At 41.5% G+C, this 14337-nt stretch overlaps 1 protein-coding gene across 1 annotated transcript; it reads left to right on the top strand.

Moving 5' to 3' along the window:
• Nucleotides 1-2067: 2067 nt before the first annotated feature.
• LOC113028741 (ras-related protein Rab-18) lies at nt 2068-13108 on the top strand. Its single transcript, XM_026179159.1, has 7 exons — nt 2068-2313; nt 4312-4367; nt 9228-9289; nt 9569-9641; nt 10495-10613; nt 11028-11094; nt 11771-13108. Exons 1-7 carry the CDS (start codon nt 2246-2248, stop codon nt 11938-11940), a joined length of 615 nt encoding a protein of 204 aa, XP_026034944.1. The 5' UTR covers nt 2068-2245; the 3' UTR covers nt 11941-13108.
• The last annotated feature ends 1229 nt before the right edge of the window (nt 13109-14337 follow it).

Below are 14337 nucleotides of genomic sequence, written 5' to 3'. Positions count from 1 at the left end.
GAGGAACTATTGAGAGCATCCTGAGCGGCTGCATCACTGTCTGGTTTGGGAGCTGTGCCATATCAGACCGCAAGACCCTACAGCGGATAGTGGGAACAGCAGAGAAGATCATCGGGGTCTCTCTACCCTCTATTGAGGACATCTACACCACACGCTGCATTCGCAAAGCCACCAGCATTGTGGCTGATCGGACACACCCCTCTCACACACTCTTTACACTCCTGCCATCTGGAAAAAGGTACCGAAGCATTCGGGCACGCACATCCAGACTGTGCAACAGCTTTTTTCCACAAGCCATCCGTCTCCTCAGCAAAAAGGGACTGACTGATAAACACGCACACACACACATACACTAACATTATCACTCAGCTTAACTCAAATACCTCAAAACATTGAGACTGGACTGACTAACCAACACAAAGCGCAAACACACTGACCTACACCACCAAACCATCGCACACACCAACCTGTAAATGCTCTTTTGCACAATATTATTACTAGATATATTATATATTATTATTTATTTTTTTTGCACTAACTTGTCTTGTAGCACCTTGGTTCCTGGAGGAACGTTGTTTTGCCTCACTGTGTATTTTTAAACTGTATATGGTTGAAGTGACAATAAAGTTGAACTTGAACTTGAACCTTTTCACTACAGAACTGGACAGAAGAGGATTCAAGGCTGGCTCTTGGAATTTTTTCGAGGCTCGTAATGGAAAAGGAGCACCAGATGGTGTCGGGGGAGCCTTAAAAAGAGCAGCTGACATGATGGGGCATGACATCCCAGATGCAGAAGAGTTATTCAGGGCCTTTTCTGAAACAAACACAAGTGTGAAACTGTTCTTTGTGAAAAGTGAAGATGTTGAGGAAGCTATGAAGAAAATGCCAAAGCAGATACCAGCTGTTCCTGGAACTATGAGAATTCACCAGGTCATTACTGGAGCTCCAGGAGAACTGATGGTTTGTGATGTAAGCTGCATGTGCAGTTTAACTGCAAGTGCTGCAACACCAAGTGTTTCACTTTTGGCCAGAAGATAGAAACAGCTGTATCACAGGCAGGCAGTGGGGGGAATCCAGAAAAAGAAATCCAGTGGGAAAGTCCAGAGCTGATTGGTAAATGGTGTATCCTCAGATATGATGATGATTTGTAAGTATGTATGTAAATAGCAAAGTTGCTATTTGGGCTGATTAGGAACTGATGAATGTAAAAACAAAGAATTGCGTGATTTTTATTTTTTTTTATTACCTTATTTTTGTTTCTGAGAAAAATGAGATCCACATATGAGGATTCACTTTAAATTTCGATAGAACAGTGGCAGTATAACGCCCTCATAAGTGGATATCAGATCCTTGTAGAGCAAAATTTAGCATTTTGGTCTATACAACCCAAAATGTGATTTCCACATATGTGGACGCCAGGTCCTAGGAGGTTAAAAAAAGGCTGATGGAGTATAGTTGACTGTTTTGACTAAAGACAAAATAAAATTGTATTTGGTATTCTACATAGGTGTAATTACCTTTTGCCATTGTCGAGCTAGTTATGGACCTGACCATAAGAGGACCAAAAATGTAGCCTTTGAAAACAACATATATTGTTTTGTACAGTTACATGTGTAAATACTGACCAAAAACCTTCCCTGTCTTTAGAATAGGATTAAAACATTAATAAGATCATGTTCAGTGATACTGGTGAACGTGAGTGGAAAATTCATAGGAGCCTATATTTTTCATATATAAACCAATACTTTTTTGGTACACAGAGGGCAAGAAGTAAAATTCGGTGACATGCATAAATACCTCATGTAAACAAATGAGCCATTTTCAAAATGTCAAAATTGCCAGTCACGATCAATTCACTGTGACTGTCATTGACATAAGAATTTCAAATGGTTGACTTTGAAATTACATTAGTAACAAATGTATCGGAGTGTGAAAAATCCCCGTTTAAAGAGTCCAGTAGCAAATATACAGTACTATTAAAATGACACGAACACATGACGTCGACATGTTGCAACACTGCGTCCTTTGTCTTACATAATCTTCTCCCAAGATATCCTGTAAGATCTCCAGCGGAAGTAGTGACAAGTCATACCGGAAATGGTTGGAGTGAGACGTCTCACCAAAGGGCTGTCATATTATTATCTGTGCTGTGAGCTGTAAACAGGGACGCAAGTTAGTCAGCTTCACTTTAACAAGTCTCTTTTAGAGATTTACTGAGAGTAACACAGCATACAGTGAAGAAAGAATGGAAGACGACGTGCTTACCACGCTGAAGATACTGATAATAGGAGAAAGCGGCGTTGGGAAGTCCAGGTAAGACCAAGTGATCAACAAAGTGATGTCGTGGCTCCCTGCTAACGTTAGCCAGCGCTAGCAGGGATGTAGCAGGTGGATAAAGAGAATTTAGTTTTTAAAACGATGTAGACGGTTCAGTGCTGGTTTGTCCTGTTCTTTATTCTAACAGAGGTCAGACTGTCTTGGTACAACATGTACAAGAAATGCTTACAGTGTGCACACTGTTTAGCTAACGCATTAGTCAGATGCCAGAAGCTCTGTACGTGACATCAACTATGTGCACGTCTGACATAATTGCTAGAAACAGGCTGTTTTTGTTCACACTAATTTGATGGCTAAACGAGAAGCTGACACTCTTTTAAGTCCATTTACTTGTACTGCTAGCATCTCCGTCATTAAGAACCCAGCAGAAGGATCGATCCGAACCGGTCACGCTCAAGTAAGCGTACCCCTTCTCCAGATGGGACTTCAAAACATGTAAACGATACACTTGCTCTTGTCGTCATGTGGTAATCAGAGTCCTTATTAACAACCACAAATCAACCTGATAATATTCCACGCAGGGTAAAATGCTTTTTACCCACATCAGCATGGAAGTTTATAGCGTGTGTCCCTGCCAAAAGAGATCATGATCCAGGTTTGCAGGTCTCCATAACAGTGGTCCCGGCTGCTGGAGGAATTCTGATAGCCTTCCTGAGCCATCAACCATCACATTGTAGACTATGGTGTTGACTACAAGCGTGCCTTCCATAGCCATAGAACATTCCGAGAAAATTATGCCATTGTAAGCCTTTAAACAAGTTCTTGACCAAAAGTACACCCATCTATTGAAAATAGACCAAAGAGAGGCAATAATAAGACTTGGAACTTCAGCATCAACAAGGACAGAGTGTTAAAGTTAAAATCAGCTAGGTTTTAAACCAGAAAGCAGAGATGATAATGAATAAAAAGTTTGCAGTAATTTATGTTCTTTGCAGCTGATATTTTAACGCCCAGTACTGTGTCCGCTGTTAGCTGAAATTTTTCCAATTTCCTGGGTCAGTTCATTGATGTGCAACATGTGTCTACTTATACTAAAGAGTTCCCTTTTTTTTTTGAACAGGGCTTGTACTGCTAGTTGGCATCTTTTAATGGCTGGTCTGTATAAGCTCTGCCCAGAGGAAGGACTGGCTTTATGCCGACACCATAACACAGATCTGTGTTTGCTTATATTTCCAGAAAACAGAAGAATATCTAGACGGCTGTACTGCATGCTGTCTGCCGTGGCATCGTCCAGGCCGTGATGCATTGTTTCCAGAAAGCAATTTAGTATTATTATTAAATAGGATTTCGCTTAATACAATAAACAAAATCAGACCATGATTAGTTTCAAATGTCCTAATTTGAATCATCCATAGCCAGCTTTGGTAATATCAAATAGGTACACTTATTTTTGAATAGTTTACAGATATTTATTTTGTTTCCCTGCAATCTGAAGGCCTTAAATCATGACAGATTTGAATGCTTGGCAGGGAATGTATGTGTTTCATGTTTCCTGACCTGTACAGAATACATTTCTAACTTGGCTGTTTCCCTGCATGAGTTCATCAGCCATATGGCCCTCAAACAATAAACACTTACTGCTTCAGCATCTCTTCTGATGGCCCGTGAGGAAAAAGTACGAGAATTATGTCTGGGTCAAGGGAGAGGAGCGAGCATATTGCCATCGTCAGCGGGGCTGTTAAGGCCTTTGCACTCGATTAGTCATGGTTAAGAAACGAACCCTGTCCTCCTGACTGCAATCTAGTGGTGATGTCATCTGGAGCTTGACATCACCTCTTGCTTGCAAGTGAAGGACAGAGTGATCAATAGAAGGAGATAGAGAAAGAGACTGTCTCCTGCCGCAGGAGTCAGGGCAACTGGAAACCTGACTTCAGCTCAAAAGCATCCTCAAGAGAGGAGAATACAATTACTAAAAAACACACGTGTGAGTCATGATGAGGTCTAATCTTCTTATTTCCATCTTCTTGTCAACAGCCTCCTACTAAGATTTACAGAAGACACATTCGACCCGGAACAATCAGCAACAATAGGTGAGTTGAACATGTGAGGTCTGTTAAAGGGTAAAATGGAAAAAATGTGGCTTTGTAGATCAGAATGTGCTGGCAAGTACAGGATCATCATCAGCAGCAGCAGCAGAGATTAAATAAGACACAGACGTAGAGTAGTAAACAGTCACAAAGACAAGGATCTTGAATTTGAGTAATAATAAGCAATACATCGATTCATCTGAGGCACAAACAGCATGAGCTCATTTAAACCTGTTGTCTCATGGGTTAGTAATGATGTCCACATTACATATGAGTATGCTAACACTTTAGCATTCAACCAGTGTCAGGAGTAGAGACTAAAATAGGGGTGCTTTTGGTCTATGCTGCATAGAACAACACATGCATTTGTCCTCCACAAGATGAACATGAAAGAATAGGAGGAATTAAAAAAATTGCTTTTATCTATCAAAATACTATCAAATATGACTATGAGTTTATATCAGCACTGAATCTTTAGTGGTTAATGTTCACATGCAACACTTGTTGTGATCTCAGTCAGCAGCAGCACAGCTCCTGCAGGCAGCTGTATAACCACGGTGGAGCCAGGAAGGAAAAGGAGGAGTAGATTTGATGAAGCAGCAGGTTGCTGCCAGCATAGAGCCCGACCAGTATAGGACTTTAAGATCAATATGAATATTGTTGTGACTTGAGACATTTCTTGAATTTCTTCAGGCATACAAAAGAGTTTTGTTTTGTTTGTCTGTTAATTATTTATGTGTCCTTATTCGAACAGTATGATAGTGCAGGTTAAAAAAGAACTTGTTTTAATGTCACAGCAGGTTGTGGATTATTCATTTATGCTGTGCTTAAAGTGTTGTCTATACCTAATACCTCTGTCGTCAGTCAGTTAGTGTGAGGGTCTGTGCAGACATCCACATGTCTGCCAGTTTTTTTTTGTTTGATTTTTTTGACCACGTGGACTTGTCCTCAGAGAATTTACATTACAGCGCATCAACTACACATGCAACCAGGGAGCAGACGTCAAGAAGTGTAACAGGAATGACTACTCAGCCAGTCGTACTCCAGCTGTCCGTGTCTGTAATTCAGGCTGGTAGTTGTTTGTAGTTTCTAAAGACTTGTTGTTTGAGACTTGGAGTTTGCATGTTCTCCTTGTGTCTGTGTGGGTTCTCTTCAGGTACTCTGGCTTCCTCCCAAATTCCACAGACATGCAGTTGGTGGGATTAGGTTAGTTGGTAACTAAATTGCCCATAGGTGTGAAGGTGAGCGGGAACGGTCTCTCTGTGTTAGACCTGTAATAGACTGGCAATATAGAATAGAATTAGAATAGAATTCAACTTTATTGTCATTGCACATGCACAGGTACAGGGCAACGAAATGCAGTTTGCATCCATCCAGAAGTGCTTTAGCCGTGATATAGATATATTACAATATATATTAGCAATAATATAGATATGTAAGTATATTACAGAAATGGGTCTATTATGGTATGTTATAATGTACACGGTATGAAGTATGTTATGAATATTCTATAACTATAAGTATGTACAGGCTGTAGTGAGTACAGGCTATGAACAGGATATAAATATGAAAAACTATACAGAAATCGGAGATATACAGCTATACAGAAATGTGAACTATGCAAGTTATAAACAGTTGTAGGATTAAAAATTATCGTATGTACAGAATGATTATTTACACAGAATAATATAGGGCGAGAGACAGGATACACCCTGGACAGATTGCCAGGGTGTATCCTGTCTCTCGCCCTATGACAGCTTGGATAGGCTTCAACCCTCTCGCAACCCTAAAATTGGATAAACGGAAGAGAAGTGATGGATGTCAGTCGGGCTCTAGAACAACGTTTTCTACATTAAAATAAATGAATTTGTCATAAACAGTTGCAATATGGCCATTTAAGCTGATTAAACACACAAAAGCAGCGTGATACCAGATAGAACTGTCTGATATTTGATGTTTGTGCACTCAGACTCTTAGACCAGCGAAACATGAGAGGGCAGAAGAGACAGTTATGCTGTATATCTGTAGTAATGATTTTTAATTAGAAACGTTGAAATGGATGATTTGGAAACTCTACAGAATGACTTGCTGCACTATTTTCTAGTACATACTGAATCATTCAACTGGTGCCTGGTTTTAGGCTTTACATGAGGATATTTTCTCCATAAATGGATACAGTTGGTGTCCAAAAGACCAAATATGCTGAGGGAGGACCACCAGACCAGATGCCCGCTGTCCCAATGCGAAAGCCAGTCGTGGTCATACATGACGTGAACTTCTGCCGTTGTGTGTACAGCATTAAACTCTAGCTCACCACAACACATAAGTTGAAGTACACCCTCAGTTGACACATGCATTTGATCTTTTCATAGATCGTGGTATTCAATTTTGATTAGGAATATCAGAAAGGTCTTAAATTAGCTGTAGTAACAATGAGGTTACGGGTTTTTTTTTTTTTCAATCCTGTTGCTCAGCACTATTTGCAAACACCACCACTTATCAGGACCTCAGTAATGTAAGGATGTTAGTGATGCCTGCCAGAATATTTGTGCTGTGACACACCCACGCAAAGTTGGAGTTTTTAACAACTTTAAACAACTGCAGTAGACTAAAGTGACAACCATGCTCAGCTAAATGTACTGTCCTTCACTCTGTTTCCCAGCCTGTAGTGTGCAGGCCTGGCTGAGGCTGCTGACAGATACTGTACATGGTCTGGAGCAACGCAGCCACAAGTTGACGGACTTTTTATGTTATCTGTTCCAGGCTCAGTCAGCATACTGGCTGCATGTGTTTGCTAAACCCCCAGTACCTACTGCAGATAACTGTAAAAGAGACGTTAAAGTTTAGCTTTTTTCTTCTTTTTCCTTTTTAAGTCAAGCTAGGGTCGCTAGGCAGAAATGTGGACGTTTAGGAGATTCTGCAGCACTTGGTGAGCTAAAACTAAAGTCACCACAATCCCACACACTGAGACAGCCACAAAGCTTTCAGATTAATTTTAAAGTTAATGCTGTGTGGAGAAAAAAAACAATCTGTGGCAGACCAAACTATCCATCTTATCTGGTAAAGGTTTTTAGAAGTAGTGGCAACCCCAAACTGTGTATCTGCAAATAATATCAGCCTTTTTTTGTTAATTGAATAAATCAGTTGACGGATCGAGGACACACCGACTATACTTTCATAAGCTATTAAAGCTGCAGCTACCTTAATTATTTTATTTTGACAAAAGCATCCCTGAGCTCCAGATTTAAAATATTTTGGAGAGAATTTGGATGAAGAATTCTACTTTCTTTTCTTTTTTTTCTTTTTAGTTTTTCAAACCAAACTAATGTGGTTTTGTGAATCGCTTGTAGCTCACAATGCTGTCTTTGTTAAAACGGCCGAAAAGCACAGATCCCAAGAGGGGTTGGAATGGAGAAAATACTTTGTTTTGTCAAGGTCAAGGCACGGGCCGCTACTGTTTTACTTGGCCAGCTGGGATTCTCTGCCAAACAGATGTCTTTATTGGAGTCAGTTCTGTGCTTTGACTTGAGATTCAGTTTTTTTTAATCTGGTATCATTCAGTCTCAGTTAAAGTATTTTCTTCATCTCACCACCCCGAGGCTGGATTTCTCCCATTGCCAAAGGCTGTCTCGACACATCATCACACTAGCACACAGAGTGTTAAATGATCTTTTGCAACGATGATCAGCAGGCACATTAGCAGCTTTGCATTTATGATACTCTTACTGGTGGCTTAAAGCACCTTGTTTCTTCTCGGTGCCATCGTTGCCAAAGGTTACAGACAAAAGAGAATACAGGCTAACAATGATGTGTCATTCCCCACCACCACTCTCTCTGTGTCGAACTAGTGGGTTGTGCTGCTCTGCCTTTGGTGTATTTATATCGTACAGAGAAGGGCCTGCAGAGAGCAGCCCAGCCTTGACCTGTAGCACTAGTAGCATCTTGTTGTGTTGTGATATTGCAAACAGATGCATTACTGTGCGTTCCCTGGGCAAGGCCCGTCTGTATATGTAGTGAATTAGAGCAGAAGAGACTGGTCCAGGTTCAGGGAAATGTTTAGTGTAAACTCGTCTCCACATGCGCCTGGCAGCAGTATCTGAGCAACCCTGCTGGACGAGAGGAAGAGCTAGTTGTTGTGATGGGCTTTGTGAACAGACTGTGTATTTGTGTGTGAGTGCGGTGCCATATATCAGCCTGTCTTCATGTCCCCTTTCTCCTGCTCGATCTCTCTTCTGTTTTGGCTCCCAGCTGAACTCCCCTCCTCAGTCCCAGATGTAAAAACAAGCCCATCACAAGTGTACATTGCCCTGGTAAATCTGTCAGTGGATGCTAAAACACGGCCTATATGTCATCCAGACGCCGCACGCTCCGCTCGCCGAGACACTGCAAAGAGGCAATAGAGGAGATTTACTTGTTGGGGGGGGGCAACATTGTTATTTTCACGTCTGCTCCTCTGGGACCTGGCAGGGATTTTTAAGACTGAGTCATTGCTCACTGAGCCATTTTACAGGTGCCGGCCTTTCATTTTTTTTCGTCGGTTTTCGTTCAGGACGTTAAACCGCACTGTCCTTTCGTCGTGTATGTGAATGCACGGTCACACTGTAATTTAAGTGCAGGACACGGGACGGGCGTAATGCCAGTCTGAATAACCAGAGGTTAACACAAGTTCATAGACATTGTGTTTTGACAATTCATCTTCAATAATTATGGTCTGTCACCATGATATGATATTGTTGGCAGTAATTGAACAAACCTGTAGGAGTCATCATATTGGGCCTGAAGCAGGATGAGGTAATCATGTGGGTTTCGGTGATTAACTGCCCCTTTCTTTTTTTTCTGTTTTCTTTTTTTTTCATTGTCTAGGCGTTGACTTCAAAGTGAAGACCATTTCTGTGGATGGCAACAAGGCAAAGCTGGCAATATGGGTATGTTACAGACTCTATCATTATTCCAGTGCTTTAGTATCACTCGGTTAAACAAACATGCAGCTCTTGTTTGTCAGAGCAGAAAAATTAACTATGAAACAGCTCCAGCTCAGGTCTAGACCGGCTCTTCTCTCAAGTAACCAGAAGATGGCGCTTATGTAACACTATTTCCACCCCTTGATACCAAGGAGTGTGTCTGTGTTGTTCGTGTTTGTCTGCCCTGGTTTGTAGCCACTGGTTTTTTCCTTGCAAGTGTGAGCAGTAGTGTGCGTTTTGCAGGACACCGCGGGACAGGAGCGCTTCCGAACCCTGACGCCCAGTTACTACCGCGGTGCCCAGGGAGTCATCCTGGGTAAGCAAAGCTATTAGCACCGTCATTGCTCAAACACCTGTACGTGCGTGTGTGTGTGTGTGTGTGTGTGTGTGTGTGTGTGTGTGTGTGTGCGTGCAAGCGCACATGTGTGCGGCCTTTGACTTTACAGTCATGCCCCTGTTGTAAAGTGAGTGATGGCTTTTCATCCTGTGACTCACACACATACGCCTGCCTCTTTCTGGAAGTTAGTTTATACTCTTAAATCAGAGTCTTCATAAGGTCATGCATGTGCAGCATGTATACACACACACACACACACACACACACTACGGAAAGTTAAACCTCTAAAGCAGACTTCCTCTACAGTTCATGGTTTTTGACCACACTAATGATGTAAAGTAACAGAAGGCGCCTCGTTGTATCAGTGGGATTTTGACCCCCCCCCCCCCCCCGTTTTTCTTTTGTTTTTGTTTTTTCAAATAAACCAGTCATGTGTTTAAGTTGATGTTCGTTTATTTTATTGCGGTATTTATTTTAACTTTTTTGTTAGATGATAATGAGGATTATTATTAGTATTAATATTATTATTACCGAAGTGGAAATTACAGTGTTATTGTCAGTAAAGTTTCATTTGCTCTGTGATTTTCAATGATAAACCAGTCAAAAAGGTTCAGCAGTCAAGGACTTCTTACACCTGTCAGATTAATTTTAGTGTGTCAGATGGTCCTATTGCCTTACACACCATAACTACTTTTGCATAATTATTGCAGTTCTCTCAATCGTGCATCCAGAAAATCCACTCACTCATTCTGCACTTAAAATATTTTTTTCTCATCCTGTGAATGAATATTTTCCTGCATTCTGAGCATGCCCTGTTCATTCTGTGTCACAGTGTACGACGTCACGAGACGGGAAACCTTTACAAAGCTCGACAACTGGCTGAGTGAGCTGGAGACATACTGTACAAGGAATGACCTTGTTAAAATGCTTGTAGGGAACAAAATTGATAAGGTCAGTGTGTTTGTCTATAAAATTGTGATGTTAAGGGTGCGCGTGACATTTTTAATATTTAGCTTCAGTGCAGTCTTCCCTTGGTTTATGCTCTTTAGATATATATGTGATACACACACAGAACAGGGAGATGGATTGCCCCAAAAATAAGTGTGTTTTACAAAGTGAGCCCTCGACCAGCTGATGGATTGCTAAGCTAAACGATAGTAGCACTTTCATATTTTCTGGCAGCTGGTCCTTTGCCAGGATACCAGAATCAGTAAGTGGAGTTAAAAACGTGTACTGTTATGAATTCATTGCGTTCTGATCTTTGTCTGTGAAAACCACTTTCTCTCTCTGGCCCGTGACGACCACAGTAGCTGACAGCCCAACCCGACAGACCTCAAATAATCCATTACCTTTCCTTTGTTTTAGGAAAACCACGAGTTAGACAGGGCCGAAGGGCTGAAGTTTGCAAGAAAACATTCCATGCTTTTTATAGGTAAGTCAGGAGGATTCCCCGGTCTACAAAGAGCTGCCGGGCACATGAGTTACACCAGACTGTTTCACAGGGGAGGCAGAGTTTGAAATAACTATCATACTCACCGAGGAATGCTTGCATACTTCTATTTATAAAGCAGGCTTCATATATCATCTTTAGTGCACTCTCTTTTTTCCCCCTCTGCTGTTATTTTTCAGGTTTGTCAGTAAAAAGGGGGAACTTAAAAGTTAACACCTAGTTTTTATCTTGAGCACTTAAAGTGTTATTTGGTAATATGTAAAGATTTCTTGACATGTTTTCCAAGCAATTCTCAAAGATATTTCTCGTGATTTGTCATAGTAGGATTTATTTCTTTATGCTATGGTTATTACAATTGAAATGTTCCTGGATGTTATCATGCTACGCAGCAGGTGCTGACTAGAGCCAATAATAACCTGCTATGGTCCAGTATTAGCATCGTGGAGCTGACAGTTACTGTTGAGATGTTTTCCACCACTCTGCACTCCTGCTGGGGGGGCCAGCAGATGATGACATCAAGACGCAGACATTAACAGTTGTTGTTTCTGCGTTTTGTCTTCTTTTTCTCCACCTTTTCCAATCTCTGCCTCCTCCCCATTCCCGTCCCTGTCACTTCTCCCCTCCTCTCTCCTTCCCTCTGCACTCTCTGTCCTCCCAGAGGCGAGTGCAAAGACGAGGGACGGCGTTCAGTGTGCGTTTGAGGAGCTGGTGGAGAAGATAATCCAGACTCCTGGCTTATGGCAGAGCGAGAACCACGGCCGAGCAGTCCAGCTCACCGACGAAGACGCAGGAGGTGGAACCTGCGGCGGCTACTGCTCCCTTGTCTAGACTACCTATACACACACATTTAAAGATTTACACGGGACAAATACCCTCAAATACAAGCATATCCACACACACACAAGCATACACACTTTAAAAGAACAGCTTCCCTTCCTGCTGTGTGCTGTCCTGAGCTCCGTCCTCACACATCAAGGCATTAGAGATCCAACTTTCTCCTCTCTTCTTAGGTGAAAGTGTTTATTTCTCTCTCGCAGACAGACACAAACACACACACACACACAGACCTTTTGCACACTTTCTAGTGACAACGCGGCGCTAAAATGCAAATACAGCTCAGCTTTCCTGTTAATGGAATTTGAGTGTTTCTCTCTTTCTGTTTTGTTTTGAGTCGCAGTTTTGTGCAGTCGCAGTGCCACGGTCAACACATTAACCGTTCTCGCTTGATACTCGTGTGATTTAGTTATAGGGATGCAGTAAAGCGAGTCCAGAATCGTGAGCCAAAGCTTGTCAGACATATGGCTAAATCTCTGAAGTATGATAATGAGAGTTGAAACTCTTGTATTTGACCTAGGTTTCTTTTCGTATCAAGCATGCTTTTTGTCCTTGGCGTACCTTGCCTTAGCAAGCACAGCTGCATCAAAGCAGGGCAGACTTTTCTCCAGTGTTAGTGTCACTTTTCTTCTGCCCTGCACTTTGTCCTGTTCCCCGTGCACAGGCTCTAAGATTATAATGCTGCTTATGGAGGAGCTTATCAAGCCGAGCCGTCTTGTATTTTATCTCGGCACTCTCGGTCAAAGGCTTGGATCAAATGACTCTGTTGTGCACATGACTGCCTCATTTCTTTCCAAGTGTTTGGAATGGTGTTTTATGACTTTTATTGACTTGGACTTCAAACTAGTGCTGTGTTTTTTGAAAAGAGCATAAATCGAAGAGACTGGCACCAACATGCTTTCCACTGGGTGCTGAAGAAGAGGGGACCTCTTAAAATTGCACGCCTTTTTAAAAAAAATATTTTTTTAAATGTGTGTAACAAGTTGCTTTAATGGAGTGCGACCTACTGGCACTCATTCACTCAGACAGATAATATCAGTAATATCACCACCACTGCTAGTCTTTCATATAGATCCCTTTGACTGGACAGAGACAAAGGAAAAGTGTTCAATATTAAAGAGGGCAGTGAGTCATACGGGTGTCTCCACTGAATTTGGAAAAATCAAAGAAAAAGCTGTGCGCTCCACATTGCTAATGGATTTCGCAGTTCTCCCATCTCTGTGTTAGCATCTGAGAAACACTCATAAATGTACTGTACCCCTGACCTCTGACCATGTTTGCAGTATTCAAGCGCTGGCATATGTTCCAGGAAATGTACTTCTGGGGGTTTGATCTCCTAACAGGGATAGTGAAAGTGACATGAATTTGAGCATGTCTCATCACACATTGATTTTTATTTTTTTTTTTTAATTGCATGGGAAATCTGTGTGCCATTTTTTCCCCAGTTTGTCTGCTGGTGAATGACGTTTAGAGGCTTACTTATATTTAGCTGAAAATAAATGCTAATTTACCATTTAAATTTAATGGTTACAATAAAAAGGAAGTAGGCTTTTACTTATTAAACTGGTATAGCTGTCTCTTTTGTGTTGAAATATGTCAAAACATTTATAAACGTTGTATTTTAAGACTTTGTCGGGGAACCTTTGTGTAAAGCTGAATGTATCCATATTTCACTACAAATTGCCCTATGTATTAAACTAAATAAAGTTCTTTTTTTAAGTGAATATAAATGGATGTGTTGCTGCTGATGTGTTACTTGACGTGCCCCTGTCATCATTGCCATGTTAGAAATGTGGCTGCTAGGTGATGGGTTTTCACCCGGCACCCGTCACATTCCTGTGTCTTCAGAATAAAGACTTGGTGTTTAAACAGTGTCCGAGGAGCCCTCAGACCCCAGACGTGAGATCTGTCTAAATCATCTTTTTGGCGAACTCCTCAGGAAGCACCGCCGCAGCCATAATTCACTCTATCAGTGCTTTAACTGGGATGTGAATAATTCCTGAGCCATTATAAAAGGGTCAGGGTTGGCAGCTAAACCAAGAACTCTTCCCTTGTAGCATATCCCTCATTTCTTGCCACACTCTGGGCAGCTGTATGTCCCAGTCAAACAAAAGAGACGCGGAGCCCAAAGTCTTCCTGTGGTCCAACCATGTGCTGAGCTGCAGCACCACTGTTTCCTCATGCCTACACTGAAAAAACAGTCTTCGAGGAGCTGAGAGATTATATATTTTGGAGAATACGTTTGTTTGGTTTACCTTTTAGTGACATATTGTGCAAAGTTGTGCAGTGGATGGTAATTTTCGAACCCCCACCCCAACCTCAAATGCTGTATGCATCAGAACCTGAACCTTTTATTTAAAGAAGGAAATGGAACTTTTTGCGATTTAGAAT

The sequence above is a fragment of the Astatotilapia calliptera genome, chromosome 9 (assembly GCF_900246225.1).
Source record: "Astatotilapia calliptera chromosome 9, fAstCal1.2, whole genome shotgun sequence".
Lineage (NCBI taxonomy): Eukaryota > Metazoa > Chordata > Actinopteri > Cichliformes > Cichlidae > Astatotilapia > Astatotilapia calliptera.
Note: the sequence above shows the minus strand (reverse complement) of the source record. Positions and strands in the feature narration are given on the sequence as shown.

Bases quoted from the DNA above. Each gene is read 5' to 3' on its own strand.
- LOC113028741 (XM_026179159.1), top strand. From the start codon at position 2,246: ATGGAAGACGACGTGCTTACCACGCTGAAGATACTGATAATAGGAGAA. The intron at 9,290-9,568 runs GTATGTTACAGA...TGCGTTTTGCAG, and splicing joins AGGCAAAGCTGGCAATATGG to GACACCGCGGGACAGGAGCG. The intron at 9,642-10,494 runs GTAAGCAAAGCT...TCTGTGTCACAG, and splicing joins TGCCCAGGGAGTCATCCTGG to TGTACGACGTCACGAGACGG.